The sequence below is a fragment of the Elephantulus edwardii genome, unplaced genomic scaffold (assembly GCF_000299155.1).
Source record: "Elephantulus edwardii isolate Elephantulus edwardi_28Jun2011 unplaced genomic scaffold, EleEdw1.0 scaffold00273, whole genome shotgun sequence".
NCBI classification, from domain to species: Eukaryota; Metazoa; Chordata; class Mammalia; order Macroscelidea; family Macroscelididae; genus Elephantulus; species Elephantulus edwardii.
In genome coordinates this window covers 3,302,804-3,314,291 of record NW_006400023.1, presented here as the reverse complement: position 1 = coordinate 3,314,291, position 11,488 = coordinate 3,302,804, and the positions used below count along the sequence as shown (strand labels likewise).

At 38.2% G+C, this 11,488-nt stretch overlaps 1 protein-coding gene across 2 annotated transcripts in view; it reads right to left on the bottom strand.

Annotated features, from left to right (window-relative positions):
• HORMAD1 (HORMA domain containing 1) overlaps positions 1 to 11,488 on the bottom strand; it is a 52,002-nt gene that overhangs the window by 32,864 nt on the left and 7,650 nt on the right. Inside the window, exons 5-7 of one of the 2 annotated variants that reach the window (XM_006900127.1) lie at positions 8,747 to 8,767; positions 7,841 to 7,867; positions 282 to 349 (exon numbers count right to left, since the gene is read on the bottom strand). In XM_006900127.1, coding sequence (XP_006900189.1) covers positions 282 to 349; positions 7,841 to 7,867; positions 8,747 to 8,767 — 116 coding nt within the window. The remainder of the gene's footprint in view (positions 1 to 281; positions 350 to 7,840; positions 7,868 to 8,746; positions 8,768 to 11,488) is intronic. The other variant, XM_006900128.1, reaches the window with a different exon arrangement.

Sequence of the window (11,488 nt, the reverse complement as noted above, 5' to 3'; positions counted from 1 at the left end):
ATTAATAACATTTATATTAAATTAAAAATTAATAACAATTTTGTGTAAGTTAATTAAAATTTATATAAGCCATTAAAGGAAACAAATAATGGATGGATGTTAATTATAATTACTCAAGAATATAGCAGTTTTCTCCTTTTTGGTTTCCTTTCCCTAATTAAAGAAGTGTATTATTGAGCTACTCCAAATATATTTTATATGTTTTGATAATTAATTGGGATTTGTGAGAAGTTTGGCTATATAATATTGAGTAAACAATAGTATTTAATAGAACACGATACCTTAAGAAGTCCATTACTGGTCCATTATTGGTGTACTTGAATTTAAACTGGTAGCATTCAGAAATTGTCTTAAATAGAAAACACTGCAATTATGCACCTAATATATAGTACTGGTTACCAAATTGCTATGTACTGTTTTTGTATGACTCGTACTATTAGTGAGCTCTGGTGGCCTAGTCCACAGCGAGTCATGCTGCTAATCCAAAGGCCACATCTCCTGGCAGTTTAAGTCCACCAGCAGTTCTAAGAAAGAAAGATGGGAAATTCCCTTCTGTTTAATTTATAGTTTTAAAAATTCAATGGTGGGTCAGCTATGACTTAGTTCTGACTCAATGGCAATGAAGTTTAAAAGTAACATTTATTAATAATTTTCTGTGCTATTTCATCTGTTGGTCCACTGTTTTTAATTATACCCCCTCAAAAATTTGTACCTCTAAAGGCAATAGTGTACTGAGTTATTCTTCATAGTATGTTCTAAGATATGCTCAATCAGTTGTGATTAGAGCAGAATGCAGCATCCTTAATTATTGGGTCACAGCTCTGATCTGATTTAAGGGCAGTTTCCCTGGGGCCTGTAACACCTTTTATCTCATTAGGGATTATCATGGATTGAATTGTGTCTCCCCCAAAATACATGCATGCAGTGATTGTTATTGTTATGGGCCATCAAGTTGCCTGTGGCCATAGTGACCCTATGTACAGCAGCTCTGAACCCTTCCGTCCTGAGCCAGTCTAACTCACACCAACCCCCACTGTCCCATTTACTATATCAATCCATCTCATCTGGGTTGTCTTCTTCTGAGCTGTCCCTCCAAACCTTGTGAGCCTGAAGTCCTTCTCCAAGGACCGGTCTCTTCTGGAACGTGCCCAAAGTATGTAATATAGAACTTCAAAATCCTATCCTCCAAGGAGAAATTTGGTTTCACCCTAAGACAAGACTTAATTGTTTTGTTGGCAGTCCAGTGTATATTCAAGACTCTTTTTCCAGTACAATTTGAAGGTATCAATTCTTCTTCTGTCATCCTTAAGTCATTGTCCATCTCTTTGGTGCATAGCAAGTAATTGCAAAGAGCATGGCCTGGATTAGGTGAGCCTTAGTCTCTAGACTGACATTGTTGCTTTTCAGTACTCTGGAGAGGTCCCTGCCAGCAGATTTTACACACACACAACACATAAGTACAACATAATTCACACACACACACACACACACACACACACACACACACACACACACACACACACACACCCCTGACTGGAATGTCCCCATTCCAAAGAAAGATGAGCCTACAGAGTGTGGAAATTATCGAACAATATCACTGATATCACATGCAAGCAAGATTCTGCTGAAGATCATGCAAAAACGACTGAAACAGCACATCAATAGAGAACTGCCTGAAGTGCAGGCTGGATTTAGAAGAGGCCATGGCACTAGAAATATTATAGCTAATTTCAGATGGACCTTGACTGAAAGCAGAAAGTATCAGAAGAATGTTTGTGTTTCATTGACTAGCAAAGGCATTTGACTGTGTGGATCACAACAAACTGTGGCTGACTTTCAGAAGACTGAGAATCTCAGAACACTTGATTGTGCTTACGTGAAACTTCTACTTGGACAAGGAGGCAGTCATCAGAACAGAGCAAGCAAACACTGCATGGTTCAAAATTGGAAAGGGTGTGTGTCAAGGATGTGTCCTATCTCCTTCTCTTTTCAATCTATATGTGGAAGAGATTATCCAGGAGGCTGGGCTCTATGAGAAGTGTGTCATCAGGAATGAAAGCAGACTTATCAACAATCTGCATTATGCAGATGACACAACCCTGCTTGCTGAAACTGAGGACCTTAAACGCTTGCTGCAGAAGGTCAAGGATTGCAGTCTTCAATATGGATTGATACTTAACATCAAGAAAACAAAGATTCTCACCACTGGGATGAATGGCAGCATCATGATAGATGGTGGAGAGATTGAGATTGTTGACAGCTTCAGTTTGTCTGGCTCTACAATCAACACTCGTGGTATCAGCAGCCAGGAAATTAAAAGAAGAATTGCATTGGGAAAGTCTACTGTCAGAGACCTCTCTAAGGTGCAGAAGAGCAATGATGTCAGTCTGGAGACTAAGGTGCATCTGATACAGACCATGGTCTTTGCCATTACTTGCTATGCATCAGAGAGCTGGACAATGACTAAGAATGATGGAAGGAGAGTTGAGGCCTTTGAGCTTTGGTTCTGGACAAGAGTACTGAATGTACCATGTCTGTTAGGAGAACAAATAAGTTCATTCTGGAGAGGGTGAAACCAGGCTGTTCCTTGGAGGCAAGGATCCCGAAGCTCCATCTGACATACTTTAGACATATTGCAAGGTGGGATTAGTCCTTGGAGAGGGACGTCATGCTTTGGAGTGTGGAGGGACAGTGCAGGAGAGAAAGACCCTGGATAAGATGGATTGATTCCATTACTGGGATAATGGGGATAGGTGTGTCAGACAAAATAAAAGACAGAGCAGGGTTTAGGGCTGTTTTACACAGGGTTGCTATGAGTCACAAGCGACTCAATAGCACGTAACAACAACAACTAGTTTATTTGCAAAATTCTAATACATTGTTTTTCACACCAATTCCTTCCCATTTCCCTCACCTCCCCACCTACCCAAACTGTGCAACCCCATGATTAATCCCGCCCATCCTCTCTCCCATCCTCACCTCTCTGCTTCCACCCTTTCCCTCTTAGATCCTCATTCCATAATAATGGTTTATACAGTGTTTGTCCTTATGAGACTGAGTTAACTCAGCATAATGCTCTCCAGTCTCTCCCAAGTTAGGTAATCATTTACAAAATTATTGCTCCTGCATGCTGTGTAGTATCCCATTGTGGGAATGTACCATAATTTCTCAATCCATTAGATTGTGGTTGGACATCTGGGCAGTTTCCATGTTCTTGCGATGGTGAGTAACACTGCTAAGAACATTGTTGTACAAGTCTCTGTTTCTGCCTCTGCTCTTTTTCTCAGGTTTTATTCCAAGCAGTGGAAGAGTTGGATCATATGGCATTTCTACATTCAGCTTTTTGAGAAAGCGCCAAACTGCCTTCCAGAGTGGTTGTACCATTGTACAGTCCCACCAACAATGTATAAGAGTTCCTATCGTATCATATTCTCTTCAACATTTATTACTTACTGTCCTGTTAAACTTTGCCACTGCTACTGGACTGAGATGGTATCTAATTGCTGACAGTAGATTTTACCAACACAATTCACCTTCTGATTCCCTGACTGCTGGTGGTAAGAGTGTTGATGAAATGATGTGAAAGCTATACAATAATCCTCCATGATCAGATAAACCAAACAGCTATAAAAGGGTGAAATGCAATGCTCCTTAATCTCAACACAGTCCTAATCATACCTAAGGAGCATTTTCCTCACATGCGCCCACAATACTTTTTGTCTCACTAGAAATAAAAGGAGAAGAAAGCAAGCTGAGATTAGGATTTCAGTACCATTAAGAACTGCCTGCACAACAATGTTTATCATTGGCTTTGTTTACAATAGCAGAGTTGGAAACAACCTAAGTGCCCATCAACAAATGAATGGATAGAGAAGCTGTGGTATATTCACCTAAGGGAATACTACGCTGCATTAAGAAACAAGGAACTTATGCAATATAGTATTCAAAATGGGTGACCCAAGAGGACATTATGCTGAGTGAAATATCTCAGTCACAAATCGACAAATACTGCATAGTGCCACTGTTGTAAAATGCGACTGATATCAGGGTTTAGGGGAGACTGAGAAAGATGGGATAAATTATGTATTTAAAAAAAAAAAGAAAGAACTGCCAGGAGTGGGTTGCATATTTATGGAATAAGTTCCCTTGACAATGATGAAGACATTGGAAAACCAGACCAATAGATACTGAAGGAACAAGGACTTTCCTCTAGAAGCAACAAAGAAAGAGCCTTTCCTTAGAACTGTTGTTGATATGTACTCTTGGAACCAATCTATAGCTGGCTGTCTAGCAGGTTTTCAATTGCAAAGGGGATGCCCATCTCTCTTCTGTGGAGCAGCTGGTGGATTTTGACTGTGTACCTTTCGGTTGCCAGTGCAATTCCTTACCATTAATACCAGAGTTCCCTTCTCCTAGAGCTGTCACCCTGAATTTGGCCTTCTAGGTTTCTAAACTGTAAGACAATACATTTCTATTTGTTACAATTATCCACTTGGTTATCTCAGTTGTAGCAGTTTTATATAAACAAGACCATTTTTAAGGGATTAATTCTCTCTCTCTTTTAAAGTTAGTTTAAATTTATTGTTCTTATAATTGGATGTATCTTTTCCAGCCACCTGGCCAGGTAGATAGCTATCTACCAAATTTCTTTGCATAGACAGCTGAGCACATCCATCCAGGGCTACATCTTTGATTGAAATGTGTTCATTGGTATCCCATCAATCTGTGGCCTTATTTTTTGCCAATGCCTTCAGTGCAGCTTAAACTTTCCTTGGTACAACTGGTTCTTGATCACACTTTTCCCCCCCTGAAACGGTTCAGTGTCGATCAATTCTTTCTGGTACAACGACTGTTTCATTCTTTCCATCTTCTTTTGCTATTCCTTGCATCATTCAAGATTTTGCCCATAGAATAATTCAGTATTTTAACCCAAGGCTTGAATTTATTTTTTAGTTCAGCTTGAGAATTACTGAGAGAGTTCTTCCCTTTTTATAACTCCAGCTCTTTGTGTATTTTGTTATAATACTTTGTGTTGTTTTCCTGAGTTAGTATTTGAAATCTGTTTTCAGCATTTCTTCCCTTTGTTTGGCTTTTTCAATGTTCCACTGCAATTTTCAGAGTCTTCTTTAATATTCATTGTTGTCCATCTAGAACAGTACATCAACAGAGATTCCAGAAATTCAAGCTGAATTCAGAAAAAGGCCATAGTACCAGGGATATCACTGCTGATGTCAGATGGATCTTTTTTTTAAAAAATATTTTATTTCATTATTTTTTATGTGTACTGTCAAATCAGATCTGACTGATACAGGAGGAGATTGTTCCTCCTTCTCCAGCAGATCATTTGGTGGATTTGAACCATGTACCTCTGAGATTGCAGTGCAGCTTCTTGCCACTAGGCTACCAGAGCTTGCCTGTCAGATGGATCTTGACTGAAAGCAGAGACTGATTACCAGAAGGATGTCTATTTGTGTTTTATTGACCACACAAAGGCATTTGACTATGTGGATCATAACAAATTGTGGCCAACAATGACAAGAATGGGATCCCAGAACACTTCTATCTTGACCAAGGAGCTATTATACAAACAGAGCCTGGGAGCAGTGCCTGATTTAAAATCAAGAAAGGCGAGCATCAATATCCTTTTACCATACCTATTCAATCTGTGTGCATAGCAAATCATTGGAGAAGTTGGGCTTTATTATGAAAAATGTGGCATCAGGATTGGAGGAAGACATATTAACAATCTTTGATATACACACAACACAACCTTGTTTGCTAAGGTGAGGACTTAAAAATGCTTGCTGTAGAAAAAGAACAAAGACTACAAACTTCAATATGAAGTAAATCTCAACAATAAGTAAACAAAAATCTTCACCACTGGGTCAACAGGCAACATCATGCCAGATGGACAGAAGACTGATGTTGAAAATGATTTGATCTTACTTGGATCTGCAATCAACACTCTTAGTATTAGCAGGCAAGAAATCAAAAGATGTGCTGCAATGGGGAAATTTATTATCCAAGAAGTCTCCAAGGTTCTGAATGTCACTGATGCCAGTTTAAAGACTAAGGTGTGCCTGATCCAAGCCACGGTCTTTTCAATTACTTATTATTAATCTGAAGATTGGACCGTGAATACGGATAACAGAAGAAGTGATGCCTTTGAATTGCGGTGTAAAAGAATAGTACTGAGTATTCCATCAATTGCCAAAAGAACAAACATGTCCTGGGGAAAGTGAAGGCAAGGAAGTGGAAACTTTGTTTCACACACTTTGGCTATGTTGTTAGGAGTGGCTAATCCTTGGGGAAAAACCCCCATGATGCTTGGAAAACTGGAGGGTCTTTGAGAGAGTAAGACCCTCAACAAGATGGATCATAGAGACTTTAGCAATGGCCTCAAATGTATTAGGGATAGTTAGGATGGCGCAGGATAGGGTAGGGTTCAAGTCTGTTGTTCATAGAGTTGCAGCAAAGAGCAACTAACAACAACAATAAAAACATAACTGAATGACGCTTTCTTGGAACAGCAAGAAAACAAAGATTCTCCCCACCGGGCCAATTGGCAGCATCATGACAGACAATGAAATGATTGTTAACAGCTTTAGTTTGTTTGACTGCACATGAACACTCTTGGTACTAACAGCCAGAAAATTAAAAGACAAATTGCATTGTGAAAGTCAGCTGTCAGAGACCTCTCCAAAGTACTGAAGAGCAATGATGTCATTCTGGAGACTAAGATGCACCTGATTCAGGCCATGGTCTTTACAATTACTTGCTATGCATCAAAAAGCTGGATAATGACTAGGGATGACTGAAGGAGAATTGATGCCTTTGAGCTGTGGTGGTAGAGAAAGTATTGAATATACCATGGACTAAGAGAACAAACAAGTTCATTCTGGATAGGGTGAAACCAGGCTGCTCCTTGGAGGCAATGTTTCTGAAGCTTCATCTGACATACTTTGGACTTGTTGTAAGGTGGGACCAGTCCTTGGAGAAGGACATCATGTTTGGGAAAGTGGAGCGACACTGCAGGAGAGGAAGACCCTGGATGAAATGGATTGACTCAGTGGCTGGGGTAATTGGGGTAGGTGTATCAGAGACAATAAGATTGGTACAGGATAGACCAGGGTATAGAGTTGTTGTACATAATCTCTATGAGTCACAGGTGACTCATTGGTACATAACAACAACAACAATGGTTAAGTAATCAGGTCATGAATTTGTCTTTCTAGGTTCAAGTCCTGATTCTGCCATTTCTGTCACTGTGACCTTAGGCAAAATACCTAGGAGTTAGGTTTTCTTATCTTATGTGGAAAAGAGAAAGGTAATAACATCCTCAAAACTGTAAGTGAATAAGATAATTTAAATAAAGCCATGAAGAATAGGGCTTAATATGTAGTAGCATGCAATAGCTCTTTCCAGCTAATCTTTCCTTCCTTGTCCTCATGTCTTTCTCTTAGTTATCAGATGAACGAGTTATTGTGACTACATTGGGATAGATAATTAAAGTGTAAGGATGAGTATTTTTTTTTTTAGTTTCTTCAAATTCAAGCTCTTTCAAAATTCTATAGAGGAATATTATATAGAAATAGATATTAGAAGACTTAGGTTATGTACAACAATTTCTACCCTGTGGTATATAATCTTTGTTGTAGTAAATGTTTTCTTTTTAAAGATAACATAAGCTTTACTTCAGAAGAGTTTTTATGAAGTTCAAATGTGGAAACATTAATTAAATTACACTAATAAAAGCACATACCCTTAAGACACAATTATAATTTTACATTATTTTTAGACAGTAGAGCCATTGTTCCTTTATAAATGGAAGTATACCTACCTGAGGATCTTCTGGATTGGTGTACACCTATTTTAAAATAATTTACAATTGAGTTAGTTAAGGCTATATACTCAAGAAGGGAGCTCTAGTGGGTTAGTGCATAGGGAGTTGTGTTGCTAGCCCAAAGACTCTGGCTTTTTTAATCTACATCGGAGAGTTGGACAGTGAATAGGGATGATAGAAAGAGAATTGATGTCTTTGAGTTGTGGTGCTGGAGAAGAATGTTGAATATACCATGGACTGCTAGGAGAACAAACAGGTTTGTCCTGGAGAGGGTGAAGCCAGAATGTTCCCTGGAGTCAAGGATTCTGAGGCTTTGTCTGACATACTTTGGGCATGTTGCAAGGAGGGACTGGTCCTTGGAGAGGGACATCATGTTTGGGAGAGTGGAGGGACGGCGCAGGAGAGGAAGACCCTCGATGAGATGGATCGATTCTGTGAGTGGAGTGGTGGGAATGACTGTGTTTGAGACAGCGAGGTTGGCACAGGATAGAATGGCATTTAGGGCTCTCGTACATAGCGTCGCTATGAGTGGCAAATGACTCGATGACATATAACAACAACAACAGTGGCACCAAGGGAGAAAAAAGGGATAAAATCTGCCCCTGGGATTTACAGTCTTGAAAAAAACCTAGTGGAGGGTCTGCCATGAGTCAGTTCTGACAAGACAATGAAAGAGTTTATGTATTCAAGAAGGATTAAATTAGGTTTTCAGCCTAAACTAACTCAACAAAGCAAAACAATTCCCCAAAATATTAGTTTACTTCTTACTATTAAATAGATTGCTGACTATTTGAATAAGTTAATGAATTTGAATTGAATAATCCATTCATGGTTTCAGTGTTAAGCAAGCCAGCCAGAGATTAAAGCCTTTAAAAAAAGGACATATTATTTTTAAATACTTACAGCTAGAACAACCATCCTTAGCTGAAATACAAAAAAGAACAAAATTTTTACTTATATTTTACTAAATATTTACTCACGATTAAGCATACAAATTTATCCTGCTTCAGTACTTATACCTAATAAGAATTACTATAGCAAGCAAGCTCTGTATCATGCATGCAAGATAATACTTTCAATTTATTTCCTTATTTCCCTGTGTATCTATTAATGTACTCTTATTTGACTTAGTGATAACTGAAATTCATGTCAATATTTTATTTCATTGACTTAAAAAACAGTATTAAAAGCAACAGGCAGAAAAAGAAATATTGTAAAACAACACAGTAAGCCTTATCAATGTGAGAACATGTTTGAGAAAGGGGGGAAAAAACCCAACAGAGTTCAGGGCTCTCAGCACTTTGGAAAGGAAAAAGACTGGAGTCTTTATGACCAGAAAGTCACAGGAAATCATGAAAAAATCCAAGTTATCCTTGTTTCTGATCTTTTCATTATACTCTACAACCATTCCATCAACCTGCTAAATAAATTCAGCTAGTAAATATATCCTAAATCCATTTACTTTTTTCCCTCACTACCATACTTCAGATTATCTTTTCAATATTAAGTGTAGGTATTTCTTTTAAAGCTTACCATATACTTTCCCCCCCGGGTTGTGTACTATCAAATCAGATCCAACTGGCAAAGGAGGAGATTGCCCCTCCTTCTTTAGTGGAGCATCTGGTGGATCTCACTACCATACTTGTCTAAAATACCAATACTTCTACTGAGGGTAATGATCTAAGTACTATTCTCCTTACTTCCAATTTTATTTCCTTCTACAGTATAGCACTCAGAGGGATTAAAAATATTTATTATAAATAAAATATTACCTCTACTTAAAAACTCAAAACATATTTTCTTTGCAACTAAAGTAAATTCCTTATCCATTTAGTCTTGAACATTCTGGCCCTAAGTTTCTAGGTCATCCTCTCCTACTGCTTATTGTGCATCAATCAAACTGTCAAAAGTTTCATCTTGTTTGGATCTACAATATTCTTGGAATTAGCAGTCAGGAAATAAGGTGACACATTGAACTAAGAAAGTCTGCAGTTAGGGACCCTTCCTAATTATTGAGTAGTAATGACGTCAATTTGAGGACTAAGGTGTGTCTAATTCAGGCCATAGTCTTTCCGATTACTAGTTATGCATCCGAGAGCTGGACAATAATAAGGATGACAGAAAAAGAATTGATGCCTTTGAGCATCAATGTTGAAGAAGAGCTCTGAACTCTCCATGGATGGCCAAGAGAACAATTAGATCTATCTTGGAGAGGGTGCAGCCAGAGTGCTCTTTGGAGGCAAGAATGATGAGACTTCGGCTTACATACTTTGGACATACTGGTAGGAGGTGCTATTTTTTGGAGAGGGACATGACGTAGGGAAAGGTGGAGGGTCGGTAAAGGAGAGGAAGACCCTCAACCAGGTGTACTGACACAGTGACTACTGCAATGGACTCTTGTGTGTCAGCAAGTGTGAGAAAGGCACAGGACAGGCCTAGGTTCAGTTTTTTGTTCATAGGGTTGCTATGAGTCATACTCAACTTGATGGCACCTAACAACAACATTAAAAAAACCTAGTCTAGGGGAGCTCTGGTGGCCTAGTGGCAAGAAGCTGCAACTACAATCCCAGAGGTGCACAGTTCGAATCCACCAGATGCTCTGCCGAGGAAGGAGGGGCAATCTCCTCCTGTACCAGTCAGATCTGATTTGACGGTACACGCACACAAAACTTAATTAAAAAAAACAAAAACCCTAGTCTACAGAAAGTCCTCATGAGCTAAAATGTCACTAATCCAGAGTTTGTGATAATTTATCTTAGATTGTATGCAAATTTATTTTTTAACTCTTTGAAGAAATAATTTATTAAACTAGTACTGTGTAGGAAAAGGATGGGCAATTTCCTCCCAAGCAATTATCTGCTTCTGAAAACCTGCTATGGGTTGGTTCTGACTCTATGGTACACAACAACAACAACAACAGTAGTGTAATACTGTAGAAGGCATGTGAAAGTTAGTGAATACATATTTTAAGACATTTAAAATAATTAATTTGATAAAGCAAATATGTTATTATTAAAAGTCTTTAATCAAGACTGCCTTGATAAAATTTGTTTCGTATTAATTTAATTAGCTTTAACTAAGTTAATTCTGTTGTTGTTACATGCCCTCGAGTCAAGCTCGACTCATCGTAACCTAAGAACAGATCTGAACCCTGTCTAATCCTGCGCCATCTTCATTATTTCTGACATACTCAAACCACTGCATCAGTCACTATGTTAGTTTTTGTGTTTATTTGGTTGGTTTTTATTTCTTTTTCCTTCTAATATTTTTTACTGGTTTGAATACAATCATTCATATACATTATGTTTCATGAATGTACATTGTGGTTTTTTTAGACAACCTTTCATCTGCACTGTGTTTCATTCATACACATTGTGTTTTAAACATTAATAAACATTGTATTTACTTTCATAATTATTGATCTATGCCAATTATTAGGCCATCTTTTAAATTTTAGTATTTGTAAGCTTTTGAGTCGGATGACCATATGATATATTACTCTGGAGATGAAAAAGTGAGGAAAAATGGAGTTGCTTTCATAGTTAAAAAAGCCATTGCTAGATCTATCTTGAAGTACAATATTGTCAGTGACAGGATAATATCTATACGCATACAAGGAAGTCCAGTGAATACCACTATCATTCA